General features: G+C 42.2%; 1 protein-coding gene across 2 annotated transcripts in view; it reads left to right on the top strand.

Moving 5' to 3' along the window:
• notch3 (notch receptor 3) overlaps nt 1-23127 on the top strand; it is a 178218-nt gene that overhangs the window by 13085 nt on the left and 142006 nt on the right. For both annotated transcript variants that reach the window (XM_043694937.1, XM_043694935.1), the window contains exon 2: nt 5229-5310. In XM_043694937.1, the coding sequence (XP_043550872.1) occupies nt 5229-5310 (82 nt within the window). The remainder of the gene's footprint in view (nt 1-5228; nt 5311-23127) is intronic.

The following is a 23127-nucleotide window of genomic DNA, read 5'->3' as shown; positions in this document are numbered from 1 at the left end:
ACGGATGAACTCAGGGCATGGTTAGGAACATGGGAACGGGATATTGCAGCAATTTCAGAGATGTGGCTCAGGGATGGAACAGGACTGGCAGCTTAATGCTCCATGAAAAAATGCTACAGGAAGGATAGAAAGGGAGGCATGAGAGGAGGGGGAGTGGCGTTTTTGATAAGGGAAAGCATTACATATGTCCTGAGGGAGGATTTTCCTGGGAATATATCCAGAGAAGTTATTTGGATGGAACTGAGAAATAAGAAAGGGATGATCACCTTATTGGGATTATATCATAGACCTCCTAATAGTCAGCAGAAAATTGAGAAGCAAATTTGTAAGGAGACTTCAGTTATGTTAAGAATAATAGGGTGGTTATGGTGGGGAATTTTAACTTTCCAAATATAGACTGGAGCTGCTATAGTGTTATGGGCTTGGATGGAGAAGAATTTAAGTATGTACAGGAACATTTTCTGATTCATTATGTGGAAATACCTACTAGAGAAGGTGCAAAACTTGACCTACTGTTGGGAAATAAGGCAGGGCTGGTGACTGAGGTATAAGTTGGGGTGCACTTTGGGGCCAGCGACCGTAATTCTAATAGTTTTAAAATAGTGATGGAAAAGGATAGACCAGATCTAAAAGTTGAAGTTCTAAGTTGGAGGATGGCTAATTTTGAAGGTTTTAGGCAAGAACTTTTAAAAGCTGATTGGGGGCAGATGTTCGCAGGTAAAGGGACAGCTGGAAAATGGGAAGCCTTCAGAAATTAGATAATGAGAGTCCAGAGACAGTATATTAGGGTGAAAGGAAAGGCTGGTAGGTGTAGGGAATGAATGCTAGATAACTCGAGAAATTGAGTGTTTCGTTAAGAAAAAGAAGGAAGCATTTGTCAGGTATAGACAGGATAAATCGAGTGAATCCTTAGAAGAGTTTAAAGGCAGTAGGAGTGTACTTAAGAGGGAAATCAGGAGGGCAAAAAGAGGACATGAGATAGCTTTGGCAAATAAGGTAAAGGAGAATCCAAAGGGTTTTTACAAATATACTGAGGACAAAAGGGTAACCAGGGAGAGAATAGGGTGCCTCAAAGATCAGCAAGGTGGCCTCTGTGTGGAGCCACAGAAGATTTTGCATCAGTATTTACTGTGGGGAATGACATGGCAGATATAGAATGTAGGGAAATAGATGGTGGCATCTTGAAAAATGTCCATATTACAGAGGAGGAAGTGCTGGATGTCTTGAAATGCATAAAGGTGGAAATATCCCAGGACCTGATCAGGTGTCCCCTAGAAGTCATTGGAGGCTTGGGAAATGATTGCTGGGCCCCATGCTGAGATATTTGTATCATTGATAGTCACTGAGGTACCGGAAGACTGGAGGTTGGCAAACGTGTTACCATTATTTAAGAAAGGTGGTAAGGACAAGCCAGGGAATTATAGACCGGTGAGCCTGACGTCGGTGGTGAGCAAGAAGGAATCCTGAGGGACAGGATGTACATGTATTTAGAAAGACGAGGACTGATTAGGGATAATTAATATGGCTTTGTGCGTGGGAAATCATGTCTTGCGAACTTGATTGAGTTTGTTGAAGAATTAACAAAGAGGATTGATGAGGGCAGAGTGGTGGATGTGATCTATATGAAGCTGAAAAGTGTGTTGCTGAAAAAGCGCAGCAGGTCAGGCAGCATCCAAGGAGCAGGATGCTGCCTGACCTGTGTTTTTCCAGCAACACATTTTTCAGCTCTGATCTCCAGCATCTGCAGTCCTCACTTTCTCCTAGTTAACCTACATGAATTTCAGTAAGGTGTTCAACAAGGTTCCCCATGGGAGACTGGTTAGCAAGGTTAGATCTCATGGAAGGAGAAAGTGAAGTCTGCAGATGCTGGAAATGTCATTCCTGAAGAAGGGCTTATCCCGAAACGTCGATTCTCCTGTTCCCTGGATGCTGCCTGACCTGCTGTGCTTTTCCAGCAACACATTTTCAGCTCTTGATCTCATGGAATACAGGGAGAACTAGCCATTTGGATACAGAACTGGCTCAAAGGTAGAAGACAGAGGGTGGTGGTGGAGGGTTGTTTTTCAGACTGGACGCCTGTGACCAGTGGAGTGCCACAAGCATCGGTGCTTGGTTCTCTACTTTTTGTCATTTACATAAATGATTTGGATGTGAGCATAAGAGGTACAGTTAGTAAGTTTGTCGCTGACACCAAAATTGGAGGTGTAGTGGACAGCGAAGAAGGTTGCCTCAGATTACAACAGGATCTTGACCAGATGGACCAATGGGCTGAGAAGTGGCAGATGGAGTTTAATTTAGATCAATATTAGGTGCTGCATTTTGGGAAAGCAAATCTTAGCAGGGCTTACAAACTTAATGGTAAGGTCCTAGGGAGTGTTGCTGAACAAAGAGACCTTGGAGTGCAGGTTCATAGTTCCTTGAAAGTGGGGTTGCAGGTAGATAGAATAGTGAAGAAAGCGTTTGGTATGTTTTTCTTTTATTGGTCTGAGTATTGAGTACAGGAGTTGGGAGGTCGTGTTGCGGCTGTACAGGACATTGGTTAGGCCACTGTTGGAATATTGCTTGCAATTCTGGTCTCCTTCCTGTCGGAAGAATGTTGTTAAACTTGAAAGGGTTCAGAAAAGATTTATAAGGATATTGCTGGGGTTGGAGGTTTTGAACTATAGGGAGAAGTTGAATAGGCTGGGGCTGTTTTTCCTGGTGCGTTGAAGGCTGAGGGGTGACCTAATAGAGGTGTATAAAATCACAAGGGGCGTGGATTGGACAAGTAGACAAAGTCTTTTCCCTGGGGTATGGGGAGTCCAGAACTAGAGGGCATAGGTTTAGGGTGCGAGGGGAAAGATATAAAAGAGACCTAAGGGGCAACATTTTCATGCAGAGGACGGTGTGTGTATGGAAGAAGCTGCATGAGGAATTGGTGGAGGCTGGTACAATTGCAACATTTAAAAGGCATCTGGATGCGTATATGAATAGGAAGGGTTTGGAGGGATATAGGCCGGGTGCTGGCAGGTGGGACGAGAGTAGGTTGGGATATCTGGTCGGGGTGGACGAGTTGGACCGAAGTGTCTGTTTCCATGCTATCCATCTCTCTGGCTCTATGACTCTAAGTTGTGAAGTGTTTCAAGAGAGTAAATAACAAGGATCATATTCTGGTGGCAAAAGGGTCAGTGAGCAGAATACACAGGTTTATGGGAACATGAGGAAAAGAAAATAGTGAGTTGTAATGCATTGCATGAAAGGACAGTGAAAGCAGATCCTATAGTAACTTTTCAAAGAAACTTAGAATCCTATTTGAAGAGAAACGATAACACAGAACTGTGGGAAAGAGCAGGACTATTTGTGTCACTTTACATAGTAAGCTATGATTCTGTGTTTTTGGATAGCTGTAGTTATGTATAAATTACCTGGACTCAAGTTTGGGGAGCACCACTTTCAAGTCTGTAAATTATACCTAACTTGGTAACAATATAAATAGTGTAGAGGATAGTGTCAGGCATTAAAATGCCACAGACTGGTAAAATGGGCAGTCGCACGGCAGATGCAGTTGAATGCAGATGAGTGTTGGGAACAATGCCACAGAGGGACTCTATCATCTGAATGACATTATTTTTGGAAGTGTGAGCAGAAGGAATAAGAATGAGGATCGTACAATACAGAAGAACTGGGCGGGTATATTTTCAAGTCTTTGAAGATAGCAAGGCAAATTGATAACTTGTTTAGAAAGCTTATGGGATTTTGGTTCTGTAAATTAGGGTATTGTGTATAAACACAATGAAGTCATGCTAAATCTTGATGAGTTACTAGTTAGGTATCAGCTGGTTTATCATGCATAGTCTGGACACCCTACAAAGAATGTCAGACCTGGAAGAGAGTATGGTGGAACTTTACTAGAATCATTGCAGGAATTAAAAGAGTTCAGTTATATGGAGGAAACTGGATTTGTTCTCCTTTATAGTAGAGAGGTTTAAGTGGAGAAAGAGTACGTAATTGAGCAAGTAAGGAGAAACTATTCCTTTTCGCTACTGAGTCAGCAACCAAGGGTCATGGCTTTAAAATAATTTGTCAACAAACTAGAAATGAAACAAGGATAGATTTCCTCACATGCAAATTTTTAGATCTTAAACAATCTGCCTGAGACGGCGGTAGAAGCAGATTCTTTCGTGACTTTCAAAAGGCAATTGGATATGTACCTGACAAGGACAAATTTGCAAGGCTAGGAAGCAAAAGCTTGGAATGTGGGACTATATTTGACAGTGCTTTGAAAAAGCTGGCAAGGCATGATGTGCTGAGTGACCTCCTTTTGTGCTGAAAAATTCCAAGGGTCTATGAGCTGGTATTGTACAGGTCAGTTCCTTGGCAGAAGGGCTGGTGAGTTTGCCTTGCATGAGGTTTCAGGCGGATGTAATGGAGATTTGTGGTTTCTGTTGAAATAGGTAGGGTCAAGTGAATGACTATTCCCTATGTAGTTTGAGTCTGCAAGTTGTCATATTTTCTCATGAACTGTTTTTGGAATGGAATTTGCATAAGGAGTTGTTATGATTTAAAAACGAATCAATGGTTTATCGATGAATGCATGAGTATAACTTGTCTGCATTTAATTCTCTCTGTCCTCATGTTATTTTCCTATGACTCCCCCACCCTCTGAGTATTTAAGTACCTCTCTCATGCTCTCTAGTTTACATTGTCTTAGAGTTGACCAGTTTATTTCTAAAATTATATTTTGTTTGGATGATTGGAAACTAGTTATTGAGCACTGTGATCAGCATGGCTTGAAATTCAATTGACCTTTTTAATACATTTAGTAGCTGTATTTTAAAAATATAAATTTCATTGCTGCTCAACCATTTCAACACCACTTAACTGTTAGGATGAAATGCCTCTCTTCAGACAACAGCTGTTTTTTATATGAAATCCTGTCCGCTCTTTTAAGTGCACATAAAAGATCCCACGGCTCTAACCACAGGAGAGCATGGAAGCTTTCCAGGGTGTCCTGACCATTATATTTATTCTTCAGTCAGCATAACTTGTATATAAAAAAAGTGTACTCTGACCAATGTTGTTATGGGATTTAGCTATGCACAAATTGACTGCTTTTTTTCCTGCATAACAGTGGTGACTTTTACTTCACTGGATGCAAAGTGTTTTGGGACGTTTGTTTACTCTTCTGTTTGTTACTTTCTTTTTACAAAAAAAGCCCACGAATCATCCTTGCTTTCTCTTTCTTCCAGCTCTGCAGTGCCGGGATAGCCACCGTCCTTGTGAGAATAACGGACGATGCATCAAAAGCCCGCATGGAGATGCATCTTGTCTGTAAGTTGCTCCTTTGACTGGAAACTATTGGATTTGGGTGAATTATAAATGACTTCTGTCAGTGTGCTGTTCACTGGCCAGGCTGCCCGCAAGCATTGCCCCAGGGCACCATTCCCAGTGCGATTCATGAGCTCTCTGAGCTGTTCTTGCAATTCGTGGGAAAGACGTTTCTCCTGAATCTTTATTGGATTTATTAGTGACCGTGTTATATTTCCCTGGTTTTGGACTTGATCCATAACTCGAAGCAGTGGCCCTAAACAGTCAGACAAAGCAAATTTTATTCGTGTCAAGTGATGTCAGTTAATCCTGACCTTTTAGATGCTGCCAGTTGATAGGATTACAGTTTTTTTTAAAATATGGAAAATGCCCTCCCCCAAAATTATTCTTTCTGTTGAAGTTGTTGTCATTGAAATAATTTTCAAAACTATTACATGAAAAAAAAAGGATTTGGCCATTTGTCTCAGCATCTGTCCAACACAGCTATGTACAATTGCTTTAAAAAGAGTTCTGCATAGCTCCTCTGGTCCTGTAGGTCAATTTGTTGCCCAGTGAGAAATTCAGATGTGAAGAATAGGAAGGTGTGAAGTTTACAATCCCTGTTTGGTGCTCCTTTGAACTGTACCACTGCTTATGGACAAGTCTCAAGCTCAGGGCTGTAAATATTGTTCCTTCTTCTTCATTTCTCTTTCCACACCTAGTGTTGCAGACTACTGAGGCAGACAATATCAATACTTGCATAGGTTTACATGGCTGTTTTTTCCTAGAACACGTCACTAACCTGTTGCCAGAAGCACCATGCCATATCAAGCCTAGTTGACCAGGAGACACTCCCACTCCTACCACTGCCCTGGGTATATTGGAAGGTTTGCAGTTCAATAATCAAATTGCTTGACTACATTATGAATGCACCTTCATAGAATCTCGACTGTATGGAAGCAGACCATTCAGCCCATTGAGTCCATACCAAGAGCATCCCACCCAGACCCACCCCTTCCCTATCTCTGTAACCACGCACTTCTCATGGCTAACCCAGCTAACCTGCACATCCCTGAATACTGTGGGCAGTTTTGCATGGCCAGTTCATCAAACCTGCACATCTTTGGACTGAGGAAGGAAACCAGAGCACCTGGAGGAAGTAGACACTGGAAGAATGTGCAAACCCGACACTGACAGTCGCCTGAGGATGGAATTGAACCCAGGTCCGTGGCGCTGTTCCACAGCAGTGCTAACCACTGAGCCACTGTGCCACCACCTGTGATCCCTAGAGTGGGACTCTAACCCAAAGCACTTAGAGTCATAGAGATATACAGCATGGAAACAAACCCTTCCATGCTGACTAGATATCCCAACCTAATCTAGTCCCACCTGCTAGCACCCATCCCATATCCCTCCAAACCCTTCCTATTCATATACCCATCCAGATGCCTTTTAAATGCTGTAATTGTACCAGCCTCTACCACTTCCCCTGTTCTCCTGGCAGCTCATTCCATACACGCACAACCCTCTGTGTGGAAAAGTTGCCCCTTGGGTCTCTTTCATATCTTTCCCCTCTCACCCTAAACCTATGCCCTCTAGTTCTGGACTCCCCCACCCCAGGGAAAAGACTTTGTCTATTCACCCTATCCATGCCCCTCATGATTTTATAAACCTCTATAAGGTCGCCCCTCAGCCTCCGACGCTCCAAGGAAAATAGCGCCAGCCTATTCAACCTCTCTGTATAGCTCAAATCCTCCAACCCTGGCAACATCCTTGTAAATCTTTTCTGAACTCCTGACTCCAAGATAGAGATGCTACTTGATGCAACACAAGACCTCAGCCCTCCCTTTAAATGTTAAACAGTCATAAATACTTCCAGTAAGGAAGTCAGGAGAAATTTCCTCACCCAGAGAATGATTATAACATAGAACTCAGTGTCACAAGGAATAATTGTAGCAAATGACCTGATGGATATAAGGGGAGACTAAGTAACTGACATGGCCTTCATGTTTGCTGTGTGTCAACAGTGACATTTTAAAAACTGCATGGAGGCTTCATGATAATGCTGCCATGAAGCACCTTGAGATGTTTTAACATAGCATATATACTATATGAACCACTGTTAGAAAACTTTGGGATTTATAGAGCAACATGGATGGTGAAATATAAATGCAATTATTTCTATCTCCTGTGCCAAGGATGCCAAGTGAGTCTAACATGATGTGTATCTGGGGAAAATTATTCCTGATCATTTCAAGGTCTTTACCTCCAGTGCCGTAATTAACAGGAGGCAACAGACTCATGTTAACTTAACAATCTTCAGTCACGAAACTATCATTGGTTTAAGATGCAAAGCAGCATATTTCAGGAGCAGTTTGTGTTTGCCTGTTCTAATCTCAGAATTTAAAGAAGCTTACTCATTTATAGTTAGCTTCAGTAGTCGTATGGCTAATGTTGTGGTTCTGATGCTGTTACTGTTTAACTAATGTTCCTGAAAAATGTTTGTCCATTCAACAAAAGGAAAACAATTGAGCCAGAAATCGCTGTACAGTTTTAGCAGCTGTTGACGTGGTCTAATTTTGTGGACTGTGATGGGGAGATCCTGTAACCTCAACTTTGGGACAGATACTGCAAAGCTGAAGGGAATTCCTGCAGTTGAAACTGTGATCATAGTTAGACAACTGATATAATGTAAATTTTCTGCTCATTAGCTATGAGCAGTCTTTAAATCTAGCCTTCGGGACTCCATAAATGGTTAGTGTTAAAAGATCAATGCTTAAAAACTAATTTTTTTTTGGCCAAGTTACAATTTCAGAGCCTGTGAACGATTTTCTGCATGCAGTAGCAAATCCTTACTAATGCACGGGAGTGAAAATATAAGACATGCCATGTTGAAGGAATGTATGACATTGGGTGAATGCTGGGGTGCACAGTGTTACTGGAATGTACGATGGTATCCAGTGTGTTGAATGAATACTGAGCTGAATTATGCTTGGGTTGCATGACAGTATTCAGTGTGATGAGTGAATATCAGCACAAGTGCTAGTCGGGGGCAAGTCTTTGAAATGTTCAAAGCCACTTGAATATTTGGCCTTGGGAAAGAGAAGGTAAAGTTGGGAATGAATAGTTTTTGTAGACCTATGGGTGCCAGTGGGAAATTGGCATGAAAACTAATGGTTTCTTGCAAGTAATCTGCAAATGTGAACATTTGAGCAACCTGTCACTGGCGCACTGTTTGAATCCTGCCAAACGTTTGAACAGACAGCTGAAGTGGATTTTCAGGATCGGGGAGTGGGCTGTGTCAGAACTCTGCTCTCTCGGTCACTGGTAACTTGGCATCTAACCCATTCCATAATAGGAGAAATTGAGGACTGCAGATGCTGGAGATCCGAGCTTAAAAATGTGTTGCTGGAAAAGCGCAGCAGGTCAGGCAGCATCAAAGGAGCAGGAGAATCGACGTTTCGGGCATAAGCCCTTCTTCCATAACAGTCAAGCTCTCTGTCATCTAGGTGGGGATTGCTGTTGTGTGATTGTGGTGGAAGATGGTAATATTTGTAGCAAAAAGACGAGAACGACACTGGACATTTGACACAACCACTGGGGTTACAGAATCTCTCTGGCTGAAGTCTTTTAACATTCACATGTGTTTCTTTGTACCAGACTGTGGGTTTGGCATCAAGAATTATGTCAGTACTGGAGGAGAGATGGGGAGACCTCCGACAGTAACAGATTACAGCTTTTCACTGAGAAAGTGCCATCATGATGCCAATATCATGCAAGCTCGACAAGATCTGGTACTTCATGGTATAGGATTTGACATATATTGCCGATAGATGGACACAATTGAGCACACGTTCAACCACAGATTCAAACCCTTGTGTTGTGCTCAGTGACTTTCAGTTCTGTCAAAAAATAGTATTCATGGCATTTGTAGATGTAATGCCCCACTATTGGCAGCCACCTGCCTGAGCCCTAAGCTCCAGACTTCTATCTTTAATCCTCTCCTCCTCCCCTCCTTGAGCTTTACCAAGCTGTTAGTCACTTTGTACTTTCCTGTCAAAGTTTAATGTCCAGCAGTCTTGAAAGGTGCTATATAAATACAAGTTTTATCTTTCTGTTAGCACTGTAGATCTAATCTTGTATATAACGCTACCATGTTGACAATTGCTCAGTATCTCTGACATTCTCATGGGGACTGCCACTCCTATCCTTTGTGAAAATCATGTTTATGATCAGTAACCTGTGACAATACCCAGAGCACCAACATTCTACAAGTAGAGGTCTTTTTTTTCTCTGCACAATTGATGTGGGCCTTTGGCCAATGGCCTCCATTTCCATAGACACATCAGTTGAATAGGATTTGAATAAACAAGTCAGCTTATAAACCTTATTTAATAAAAGTGTAATTAAAGTTGCACAATTCCATAATCCTTGATGATAAGATCAAACACTGCGTGGGCTTGGCAGTGTTTGTAAATGTATGCGATGGAGAGGCATGAAGGGTCTGAGATCCCTGCGGAGAAAGTGAGGTCTGCAGATGCTGGAGATCAAAGTTGAAACTTTATTGCTGGAACAGCACAGCAGGTCACCCTGGATGCTGCCTGACCTGCTGTGCTGTTCCAGCAATAAAGTTTCAAATCTGAGATCCCTGCGTCTGATTAGGAGACGTGAACTAGAGTATTTTGAATCTTGGGGATCAGATAAATTGACAGGCATGCAGGGCAGGTGAAACCCATTTGTTCTGGGTCTGTGCTGGAATTTATTGAGCAGGTGAATGGAACAAAGCTGGGAGCATAGGATAGTGTGGGAAGGGGCTCATGTGCAGTGCTAGTGTCCCTATTTTAACCAGCAGGCCTGGGTTCAAGTCTCATCTGCTCCAGTGGTGAGTAACAACGTCTGTGAACAGGTTGACTTGAAAATTGCTAATTTGTTAGGATTACACAATCGCTGGTGAGTTGTGCTTGATAATTGTTCTTTTAATTAGTAACATGGGTAATATGGTAGTGGTAAAGAAACATTCAGAGGACTGCAATAACATGTCTGAATGGGGCAAAAGAGATTGTGTAGGGGAAAGGGCTGTGTGTTTCCTTTAACCCTTTTGTCTCAGTGGGCAGGACTTTTCAGGTTAGGGATGTTTCATGCCTATCACCTGAAGAGTTTGTGTGGGAAGTGTCTGCTGGCTGACCTGCAGATGTTTTTAGCTGGAGGTGAGCTTACTGCCCTTCGCCCATCTCCAGGCTGCTGGCCAGTTTGATTTCTTCTAATATCTGTAATTCTCGCACTGTCAGTGGCAGCAGTAGCCAGAGCTGGGACTGGTAGCAGCCCACAGATTGTAAATTTAGAGTCTAGGACCATGTAAAGGTAGAGCTGGGCGAGGAGGTGGAGCCTATTGGGGGAAGGGGTCATTTGCTGGCAGTTTTGATGGAGAGCCAGGTGGTGGGTTGGCTGGAGGTGGCATTGGATGTTTTAAGGTGTGGAAAGAGCCAATCTAGGCCACAGCTTCCCCGTATAAAATTGCGGATGGATTGGGCAGGGTTGGGAGGGCTCTGGGTGGTCACCTGGAAAATGTTACAGCCCCCAACCCATCTACCACAAGCCCACCAGTGGGGGAACCATAAAATCTAACCAACAGCTCTTTGTGAGTTTCTCAGTCTCACCTCTATCTGTCTGACTGAAGGTTACTTATTAATCCTCTCTTTTCTAAGCCTTCAATATGATGCTCACCCAAATGACGAGCAGATAGATGTACTTGATGCTTTGTTTTCACATGGTTGATGAAAGATTTGGATACAGGCATCCCTTGGAGCCTGAGGACATTTAGTCTCTGCAAGCACGGACTCTGTGAGGGTACTATGCTGAGCTAAGATCACAGAGAGAGGAAAACAAAGCAGGAAGGGAGAGAGAAACTATGCTTTAACTCAAGTCCAATGGAAATCTGTACTGGGGCAGTCTGTAAGCTCTTCTTGTTGTTAAGAGATCATAGTTGGGATGAAATACAAGAGAGGTCTGTTGTACACATTAGCACTCCAGTGCCCCTGTGTTAGCCATGGGCCTTCAGTCGTCTGGGCTCTAGCTCTGGAATTAATTCCCTTCTTAGTCCATCATCTCTCGATACCTTTCCTGCTTCAAGACAAAAATTTAAGCAATAGGAGTAGGAGCTATTTGGCTCTTTTGAGCCTGTTCCATTCAGTACAATCAGCTCAGCTGCCCCTTCCCATGTTATTTCCATATTCTGTAATTCTGTCATGGGACAGTCCTTAAAACGTACCTCTTTCGCTTCTGATCAACCACGTGAAAATCTCCAAAAGCAAATACTGGTGCTGGGTTTAGGGCTGAGCAGCCCCATCAGCCGTCAGTCTCCCATGTATTCACACGAGGTTTGTAACCTTGTGTGAATAAACTGTGTTCTGCAGATCAGGTTTTATCTGATTGTGCTCCTGTGAAGTCCTTGGCCTGTTTTACTGTATGAAAGGTGCAATGCAAATGCACATTGTTGATTCAAGGAAATATGATGGTTCAGAAGGAAATCACTCGGTCCATCATGGCTTTGTCAGCACAATCTTGTCCAGCTCTATTATCTAGTGCCAATCTCCTGCCTTTTCTCCATATGCCTGCAGACCTCTTTTATCCAAAAACCCACCTAATGCCCTGTCAGATGCCTTAGTTGAGCCTCCCTCCATTTGGAAATCTGGAAAATATTTGGAAACCTGATTCAAATATTAATTAATCTTTGAGGCCACAAGTCCTGAATAGCCAGAATTAGGGAAGCGCACAGAAAGAATCATTCTCCAGACAATCTTAATCCGAAGGAAAGAGAAGACATTGGACCCAAAATTCCTGTATCAGATATACAAAACTGTAACATAATGATAATGAGTCTGCTGTCCTGAAGTGATGCTACTGCTAAGTAACTGGTTTTAGTAATCTTCATTTGAGTCTGGTGTAAAGTGCTACACCTAGCAGCTAATGTTTAAAGTTTACCTTTTGGATTCAGGGTTAAATTAATGCACTGTCTGCTCTTCCAGTTTGATGTTTTATAAAAATACCTCACAGCCCTACTTCACAGAAATGCAATTACTCCCAGGCATATTTATTGCTCATCCAGCTTTGTTCAAATAGAGTAATCTGGTTGTTGTCACTTCACTGTTTGTGAAAACTTACTGTGTGCAATTTGCTGCTGTGTGTCCTGTATTATACCAGTTCAGAAATACTTAATTTGTGAAGCAAAATGGGGATGTCCTTGTGTTTATGCAACATGCCATAGAAATGCCAAGTCTTCCTTTCTTCCTGAAACACATTCATATCAAAATGTAGGTGGCAAGGCGACCACATGAGAGAGGTTCAGGGCCCCAGAGAGTTGCTCAGTCCCGATTCTTGCTTTGGTGTTTACAGATGGCAGAGACTGTTGGCTTCATGTGCTCACAATGCCGCTGGTAGCTGGCGTGGCTATTGTGTGGGAGAAGCAGAGCGGAATGGAGGTCAGCGCCAACAACAAAACATGCAAATCATGGTTTCAGTCTGCACCAAAAAAAAACTCCATCGATCCTCCCCTCTCCTCTCCCATAGGCACTGGCTCCTTAAGTGGAGACAGTTCCCATTTTGAACAGTATTTCGTAACTTCAAGAGTGCGCGTTAGTCATGTGGCAGCAATTTTTTCTTTAGAAAGGCAAATGTTGTTAACTTTTCTTTTGTTGCAATGGGATGGCCAAGTATGGTGTTTATTGGATTGTAACTGGACTAACCACGTTGTGTCATCCAAATGAGTGTTCACCAATTAATAACAGCAAAGCAACCAGACTTGCCAGTCTGCTGAGAGTACAGAGAATATAACGTGCCTGTGTAACTCTGTAAATGTAAGAATTCGAGAGAAAGAGAGACAAAGGGAATCAGGTTGGCTTACCGCTTTTTAAAAAAGAGAGATGAATACGACAGTCCCATTGTAATACCTTTCAGTAAGCAATACCTGAGTGCTTTCAGAATCTACCTGCTGAAGAATAAAATTGGTTAAGCATGTTCATTAACAGCAAGGAATTCTAATAGTAGAGCAGGGCACTGTGACTCAGGGTGGTATAAGAAGGGTGAGGGTCCTGTGACACTGGGTGGTACTGAGTGGGTGAGGGCCCTATGACAGTCTGGGTAGGGCCCTGTGACACAGGTTGGGCGAGGGTCATGTCACAGAGGGTGGTACACACAATTTGTTATTGATGTCACAATATCATAGCAGGAAATGTGAAGATCCTCCTGTTGTCCTTCCATCATGCCCCTGCCTCCTTCACCTTGATCCCTTCTCTCACTTCTTCCAGAATTGCTTTGAATTATTGAATCAGGCCTACATTACCCCCAGTTGATGTTGGCCATTGGTCTGTGATGGACTCATCTGGAAGTATTTGAATTGTCAGGATTCATCTGAGATGAGTAATCTCTTCACCCAGAAAGTGGTGATCCTGTACCACAGTAAATAGCTGAGGCCAGAACTTTGCATGTTTTCAAGGAATTAATCATTGGTGTTAGGAGTATAGGGATGAAACTGTATGTGGTGAAAGTGGGAGCAGGGTGCTGAGTTGAGTGATTAGCCATGTTCATATTGAAATGCAGAGTAGGCTTGAAAGGCTCAGAGAAAGTGAGGACTGCAGATGCTGGAGAGTCAGAGTCAAAAAGTGTGGCACTGGAAAAGCATAGCGGGTCAGGCGGCATCCGAGGAGCAGTAGAGTTGATGTTTCAGGCATAAGCCCTTCCTCAACCTTCAAAAGGCTGAATGGCCTATTCCTCCTATTTTCTACGTTTCTGTCTCCATCTCCTTTGGGTCAGAAAAGGGTGGTCTACCAGGGTACCTTGTCTGAGTGCTATCAAGTGACTCCTTTCTGCAATGTGCATGTCCAGCAAAATCACAAACATTGAGTAGTCTGGCTGGGGTCAACAAGCCAGCATGTCCTTGATGGTAGACGTGTGAAGGGTAGAAAGGAATTGGAGCTTCTACTTTTATGGCATAATTTTGTGAATGAAGGATTCTTCTGACCCAGTGCAAGTGTCCCTTCCTCTGAGCCAGAACGTCTGAGCTCCAATCCCACCTAGCCCGAGTGTATGTCACAGCAGGTGATTGAAATTACTACTCTTTGGTTAATATATTCCAGTTGCTAACTAAAATTGATTGATCTGTTGATTGATTGACCATTTACTCTATATGACTGATCTTCCCATGGATTAGGTTCAGAGCCCTTGGGACAACAGTGAACCATGACCCCCCCAGATGAGAATCAGAGAGTGATCTTTACTAAATGAAAATCAGCGGTGTGAAACGATAGCCTCCTCACTTGCTGAGATAAAGTTATCAATCTGATACTAGGATCCTCACCACCTTTTACAGATGCAAAATAGAAAGCATTCTATCCTGATGCATAATGGCCTGGTACAGTAACTGCTCTGCCCAGGACCGTAGGGAACTACAGAATGTTGTGTCACAGCCCAGACCAGCACGGAAGCCAATCTTCCATCCACGGACTCCATTTACACTTCTTGTTGCCATAGAACAACAGCCAACTTCATCGAAGACCCCTCCCATCCCAGTGATGCTCTTCCATCAAGTAGGAGATACAGAAGCTTGAACACGTCCAACAGGTTCAAGAACAGCTTCTTCCATGCTGTTAATAGACTGACAAGTTTATTTGCAAGTACTAGCTTTCAGAGTGCTGCTCCTTTATCTGTTACCTGATGAAGGAGCAGCGCTCTGAAAGCTAGTGCTTCCAAGTAAGCCTGTTGGACTGTAACCTGGTGTTGTGTGACTTTTAACTTTGTCCACCCCAGTCCAACACCAGCATCTCAACATCGTGGCTAATAGACTGATGAATGGACTTTCTAACTTCATATAATGTTACAAGTCACATGGCACCACATTATAGTCCAACACATTTGTTTGAAATGGAGCACTGCTGCTTCACCTGATGAAAGAGCCGCACTCCAAAAGCTTGTGATTTCAAATAGACCTGTTGGACTATAACCTGGTGTCATGTGACTTCTGACCTTGTCCACTTGAGTCCAACACCAGCAACTGCACATCAAATAACATTGATGCACCTCCTGTGCAGTGTAACCTGTATGCCTGACTCTATCTAAGCACCCTATGATCGGAGTGTCCTTGCTTACTATGATCTACCTATACTGCTTGCAAACAAAGCTTTACTTAGATACACATGACTACAATAAATCAAATCTCAAAGTGTAATGATTAGAACCAGGTTGACCTTATTGACTGTGAGGTCATTGATTGGCCCAGGTTAACAACCCCAATCAGGAAAGCCCTGGCTGACAAATATGGTGCCTTTGAAAAAAAGAAATGCAAACAGGAGGGAAAAAAAGAATATGAACAGGAGAATTGCTTGGCCGAGGCTTTGCTTGTCATTGGTTCATTGGCCGCACTGGTTTCTTTTCTGGTGGTGCAATGTTAATAAAGTCTAACCAGGAGATTGAGTCTCCTCAGTGTAGAGCACTGCCTGTGAGCTGGCTAGTGCTACAGTCAGTGTGTTTAAAAGAAAAATATGGTGCCTTTCAGCAGGAGCCTTCTCTCCCTGACTGGTTGGAGCATTCGTCAAATTGTAGCAAGGCAAGTTCACCACAAAACCGGTCTAACTTCCATGATAAATATGGCAATGCTGTCCTTTTGGGAGGACTAACATTCTGTGTCATCGTTCGGCGTTATGTTTCAATACAGACTGGCAAAACATGGAACTTTTCTCCCGTTGGCAAGATCACCCCTCAAAAATGGAGAGAGGATCAAACGGATGGACCAAGTGTGTGCAAAATAGGAGTATAGAGTCTGAATTGCATATTAGTCCTGCCTTCTGCAAAGACTACCTATGGAAAATGGATTTCATAATTAATAAATAATAGAAATTTGAAAAAAATTTATAACCAGGAGATGATGATCTCCTCAGTTCAGGCGACTGACTCCAAGCTGGCTGGCCACAGGCAGTGTACTGTGCAAAAGTAAATGAAGGGTGACTTGGCGACGAGATACCAGCCTCTGTGCAGTTATTTCACAAATCTTGGTCTGTAGAGTGGACGCTGCTCTATAATGTGTAGCATTGTTTGTGTCTGTACAGAAGTGTATAAAATTTTTGTACTGAGGTCCCAGTGGAGGAGATTGGATGCGCAGAGGCTTGTCCAGAATCTGTTTGGCAAGGGCCATGCTCCCTGTGGTAATTCAAAGCCTGCCATTTGACAGAGTATTTGTCGTGAGGTACTTGCTGGTGACTGTCAATGCTGGACTGTTGGGGTTGCATTTTTTTTTGAATGAGACATTAAATGAAGGCACTGCCCTGGATGTAAAGCATTTAACCACTATTTCAATGAAAAAACAGAATTCTGTCAAGTATCCAGGCCAACATGTATCCCTCATAAGCACCACCTTGAGGGCAACTAGGGATGAGTGCTAAATCAGTTCCATTTGTTCCTTCTACCCTGTCTGCAGCATAACGAAACACAATTTTCCACCCCCTTCCAGTTCTAAAGTGTGATACCAGACTCAAAACATTAACTCTGTTTCTCACTCCGTAGGTGTTGTCAGATTTGCTGAGTGTCTCCAGGACTTTTTATTATATACAAAAGTAAAAACAATGCTGGCCAGACCAGCAAGACCCACATTTCCTCAACAAATAAAACAAAGCTAAAAGTCAAGATTTTGCCATTTATCGCATTTCTGGTTATGTGAATTTGCAAAGTACCCTCTATGGTTTTGGTGGGGTCCGGGGGCGGGGGAAGGCAGTGGTGGTGGGATTTGTTTAAACGCACAACCTGGTTAAATTGTGTTGCACAGCTGCATACATGCAGTTGCTTAAAGGTGCTGACTTTGGGTGGGCACACAGTTTCAAGGCTATATCTAACTAAGTTACTTAAATGAATGCAAAGCGCTGGAACTTCCTGAGGTTTTGTAAATTGCTGTATAAATGCAAGTCTGTTTTTCTTTAGACTGTAATGGAATGCAGGACTTTGAATGGTTAAGTTGCTTCTTGTTTGTGATTCATGATTATATCATGTTTTGTTGTTGCGTAATTCCTGTGTGCAATAGGGGACATCATCTGTCAACATTTTGCAAACGTTTATGCAAAGCTCCTTTAAGGAGAATCTGTGTTGCACTAAGACATGGGAAGTTGTGCAATTCTTTTGTGATTTTCTCAAGTCAGCAGAACTGTGTGGTGGGAAAGTCTCTTATTTTCTTCTGCTGTTTATTCAACTGAACTCTGTTCTAATTACTGGATTGGTCTTTCTGTTCCAGCCTGATGTGTCTCAGTTTGGGTTTTACCTGTGACTACAGGAATGAGTCTGAAGCAAGTACAGTGGCGAAAGAAACATTTAGCACATTCCTCTGTTGCCTCTAACTCCAATCCCCACAAAACTATTTGTTTCTCCCTGGTTTTCTTCCCTATTCAGTAGAGGGTACAGACTCTTTTAACATTTGGGGCAACATCAAACCATGTTACTCCACTGTAGTGATGGAATGCTGCAGAGTTAGGGAAGATGGAGGAGAGACAAGCAGTTCAGACATTAAATCCAGACCCTGTCTTCCCATTCAGGGGGATGTAAAAGTTTCCTGGGCCCTGTTTGAAAAGAGTTCTCCCCTCACAGCGAAGGTCCTGGAATTTATTCCCTTGGCTAATGGTCTAAGAGCTTCATCCCTAACAGCATTGTTGGTTTACCTACACCTGCTGTGGTTCAAGAAAGCAGCTCACCACCACCTTCTCAAGGGGCAACAAATGCTGCAGTATCCAGCGAATGAATGAATAATAAAACTAAAACAAGTAATCCGGTCATTATTACATTGTTGCTTGTTTTAGAGAGCTTGCTGTGTGCAAATTGACTGTGAGTTACTTGTATTAAATATTTATTAAATACTAAAACACAAAGTACATAATTGGTTGCAAAATACTTTGGAATATCTGAGGGTCATGAAAGGCATAACATAAATGGAAGTCTTTCTTTAAAAGGGATATGGTTACTTTGTTGGTTGCATATAAAAGATGCTGTGTAATCTGGTCAGTCTGAAGCAGCCACCTGTATTTAGGGTTGTTCTTTTTCCCAGAATTGAGGCTTGAGGCTGAAGTGCAGTTCAAGGTTAAGATTGTAAACAGTCGGTTTCTTTGTTTCTGAAGGCTTCACAATGGATGACTTTGTGCAAGCATTTTAAAAGCATTTTACTCGTATTACTTATATATTTAATTGTAAAATAACATGAACAAAACATTCCCCTTTTGAGTGGCTCCAGGCTTTATACAAAATCTGAAATGAAGTGTTCCATCTGATAGCTGTATATTGAGCAGGCGTACCTGACCAATTGTTACTTAATTATGGATTGCAGATGCCATGGTTAGGGGTGTTTGTGTGGCTGAATGGAAAGTACACAAGCTGCCCATTTCTCCACCTGTCCAAGGTGTGGAGTTTGGTCTCTCTCCTTCCTTCATGCACCATAATGCTGTACTGGGCTGAGAAATCATATCAAAACTTATGCCTACAAATCTTGAGGTTGATGTTCTGAAAGAATGATCCAGTGCTGAAGGAGACCATTCAGCCTATTGTGCTTGTGCTGGGTCTTTGTTCCAGCCAAATCTCCTGCTCTCCCTTTGTAGCGATGTACATGTTTGCCCTTTCAAGTGGTTATCCAGTTTTCAATATTGCTGTTGACACCCCAACTCGGCAGTGTATTCCAGCTTACAACTCCATTTTATTTTAAAGAAAAAGTATTCTTGAGTTGTCTGTGGTTATTTTGTCAATTATTTTAAAGCAGTGCCTTCTGGCTGCCTGTCATCTGGCACTCATTACGTATTCTTTGAAAGCCCTTTATGATCTTGAACAATTGTATCATAAGACCTTAAAATATCAGAGCAATATTAACCCATTTGGTCCAACAAGTCTGCTCCTCTATTTTATCACGGCTGCTTTATTTCTCAACCCCATTCTCCTGCCTTTCCCCAATAACCCTTAATCCTCTTAAAAAATCAAGAAACTGCCTATTTCTATCTTAAGACTTGGCTTCCATTGAAATCACCTCTTAAACTTTTTCATCTTGTATTGCTGGGTCCTTCCAGCCTGTTCTAGCCCCTTGATAAATACTTTATATTTCTTGTTGGATATAAAAATGAGAATTTTAGCATCTAAACTCTCAGCAGTTTTGTCTGAAATTCCACCTCTGCACATTTAACAGCAGAATTAATCATTTAAAATTACTAGGTTAAAGTTACAAGAGGAATTTGGGGCAAAAACTTGGACTCCAGCAGTCTATGGCCTAATTTCAGGGTCAATGTTTTTTGTTGGCATGCAAGTAATTTTGGATTTATCACTTGTGGAGTCAGTTTCCAAAACATAGGAGGAACAATTGATCACTGTCTGATTTTAGTTTTAATCAGTGTTGGAGAAAATTGATACACTGTAGGTTCAATGGGCAGAATGTTCTCCTTGTATCTTACTTCATCTGTTTCTAGTATTACTGCTGGTTATCAGTGCTGGATTATTATGTTGTGAATCTGAAATGATTAACAATTCCTACCCCCTTCAGTTTTGACATTTTTGCATTTTATGGTGACAATGCATGAAGACACATTTGATCTTCATTCACCATCTTCCCCAAACAGTCTGACAGAAAGGAGAAACTCAACAGGTCCAATAGTGATCTGGATTTGCTGCTTATTCACAGCACTAGAATACATGACACTGAACTAAGGGTTTCAGGATTTGTTGGAGATTTCCTTTATAATCAGTGCTTATGAGAAAGAAAATGACATCGTTCACCTGCAAACAATATTGCTTTTAGATTTTGGCACATATCTCTGCTCTTACTTTCTTACGACCAATTAAACTCAGTTTATTCTGCTTTAATCTTATCACTGCTATGACTGAAGTTATTTTCTTCCAGTCTTTTCATCTGTGTGATGAGAATTGATCAACCCATGATAGACTGCTAGTCGAATGAATATTGTTCTACACGTACATATCTTAGAGGGTGAAGTGGAAACAAAGCAATTAATCACATCATTAATTATTTACTGTCTGCAAAACACTTCGGAGCTTCTTGAAGTGGTTAGAGGTGCTATTTAAATGCAGGTTGTTTTCTTAGATTGCTTTAGGCCACCTAACTATGAGATGTATTCTGCGTAGAATATGAAAGCAATGACTCATGCCTGCAATTAGGGTATGGATAAGTCAGTCAGAGGATCCAGCTCCCTCTGTTCTCAATCTGTCTCGAGAGATCAGCCTTATCTAGAGGACTAGAGTTTAATTCTTGTTTCAGGAGAGATTGTATGCCTCATGTACAATCATCAGGCGCTAGTGTTATTTTTAAGAGAGAAATGGAGGGAGATTGTACACCATTGCCCCACATACAATCATCCGGCTGCAGTGTTATTTTTAAGGGAGAAATGGAGGGAAGCTGATAGTATTATAACTACAGTCAAGTTTCAGAAAAGCTGTTGTTGGAGCTGTACAGAACTTTGAAGTCACAGCTGGAGTAATTGTGTGTAGTTCTGGTCACCGCACAATGGGAAGGATGTGATTGTACTGGAGGGGCTGCAGAGGAGATTTGCCAGGACATTGTCTTTTTATCTTTGTAGAGAGGCTGGATAGGCTTAGATTGTCATTTTTGGAGCAGAGAAAGTTGAGGGGGATGGAATCTGATTGAGATGTGTATGAATATGAAGGGCACAGACAGGGTGGATAGAAAGTGGCTATTCCTTTTAGTTGAAGGAGAAAGTGAGGACTGCAGATGCTGGAGATCAGAGCTGAAAATGTGTTGCTGGAAAAGCGCAGCAGGTCAGGCAGCATCCAAGGAGCAGGAGAATCGACATTTCGGGCATGAGCTACTTGACCTGCTGCGCTTTTCCAGCAACACAAGTAGCTCATGCCTGAAATGTCGATTCTCCTGCTCCTTGGATGCTGCCTGACCTGTTGCGCTTTTCCAGCAACACATTTTCAGCTCTTTTAGTTGAAGGGTCAATAACAGGAGGCATGATTTTAAGCTAAAAGGTAGGAGAGGGAATTTGAGGAAAAAATGTTTTGTCTACCTGGGCGGCCTGAATGAGTTGGAGGCCTGAAGGGTCTGTTTCCGTGCTGTACACCTCTATGACTCTATGTCTAGAGGTTGGTGGAAATCTGAAATGGTTGCATGGGAGGGCAATGGAAGCGGGAAACCTCACAATAATTTGAAGTACTGGATAAACACTTGAAATGTCTTAGTATTGAAGGCTATGGGTCTGGTGCAAAGTGAGACTATGTAGATTTAGAGTAATTGAGAAAACTCAATGGGCTGAAGGGCCTTTTCAGTACTGTATGACTCAGAGGTTGAAATGCAGTTAATGGTTATCATATAAATGGTTCCTGTTCAAAATGTCTCTATGCTATCTGAGATATGCATTACAGATATTTTCTAATCAACCTGTTCAGAAATGTTATTACACAACTCCAAAGCAAGATGGGACTTGAACATGGGTTAGCTGGCTCAGAGGTATGGACATTACCATTGTACTATAAGAGTGCCTGATACATGCATTATATTAAAATATCTTCACTTAGATACATGTGTGTAGTGTGCATGTCATTTGAATCTCTGATCATGTATATGTTATGCAGTAGAATCTTACAAATTACATTTGGTGTAAATAAGTTTACCTTATTTAGAAAAAATAGTCATTCTGCATTTTTCTGGACCCTATAATTTAGTACTGATGATTCAGTGAGGAACTTGTGTTTATTGAGCACATGATGCACTCTAGGTTTTCATCACTGCAACACCCACATTGGCTAAGAGTTGGATAGCATTATTTGCTTAAAATTTTTTTTGATGGTATCTGCAATTTTCTCTCGTCTCCTCCCCCCCCCCCTCTCCCTCAATTCTCTCTTTATTTTCTGTAGCATTCCCACAGAAAACTGTACTATCAGCCAGCCAAATGTTGAGTAGATTACGAGAGAGCTATCGCCTGGGGCTTGCTGTGCAGAGCGGACAGATTACAAATGGGAAGACGAGAAAATCTGTCATTGAAGTAATAAAACCAGAAAGGTGTTGTCATCAGCTGGAGGAGGTTTTTGGGTGGGTCAGTCTCCTGCAAGGAGTTACACTATTGCTCCATTAGATCAGCAAGTGAAAGAATAACAAGGGAAGTCTTGCATTTCTATAGTGCTTTTCACAACCCAGATCATAAGCTCATCAATCCAAAAATACATATATTGGCTGTGTAGTCGCTGTTGTTATATAGTAAATGCAAAGCCAATTCAGCACAAAGTTCCCACACACAAACAAGATCAGAACACAGGAACTGGAGAAAATCAGTTAGCCCCATGAGACTGTTCCAATGCCATTCAATGAGATCATGGTTGATCTGTGACCTAACTCCATAAACGCACTTCTGCGCAAATACCCTTGATACCTTTTAGTTAACAAAAATCCATGCAATTTCACTTTGGAAGTTAACAATAGATCTAGCATTAGTGATCTTAGTAGAGGAATAGGCATTCTATAGGTCACCAAGGAAAATGCTGGATCTTTCAAATAATGCAACGAGAGAAAACGCTTTCTGACGCTAACCCGCCTCTTTTTTTTAAAATATGGAGACTACAAGATGATGGAATTAAAGATATCAAAAGAGGATCGACACTGTTGTCTAAGCAAGTTGAAAATTAAGTTAGCGTGGGCTGAGATTGAAAGCTACATTTGGTGAGGTGGAAAATTATGGGGGTGAGTACCTTCACCTCTGACTTTCATCTCTCCCTCCCCACCCCCTCCTACATCTCTCCCTCCCCACCCCCTCCTACATCTCTCCCTCCCCTCCCCCTCCCACATCTCTCTCCCTAACCTCCCTGTCCTAC

Source organism: Chiloscyllium plagiosum, chromosome 8 (assembly GCF_004010195.1).
Source record: "Chiloscyllium plagiosum isolate BGI_BamShark_2017 chromosome 8, ASM401019v2, whole genome shotgun sequence".
In the NCBI taxonomy this organism is placed as follows: domain Eukaryota; kingdom Metazoa; phylum Chordata; class Chondrichthyes; order Orectolobiformes; family Hemiscylliidae; genus Chiloscyllium; species Chiloscyllium plagiosum.
This window is presented reverse-complemented; position numbering and strand designations above follow the sequence as displayed.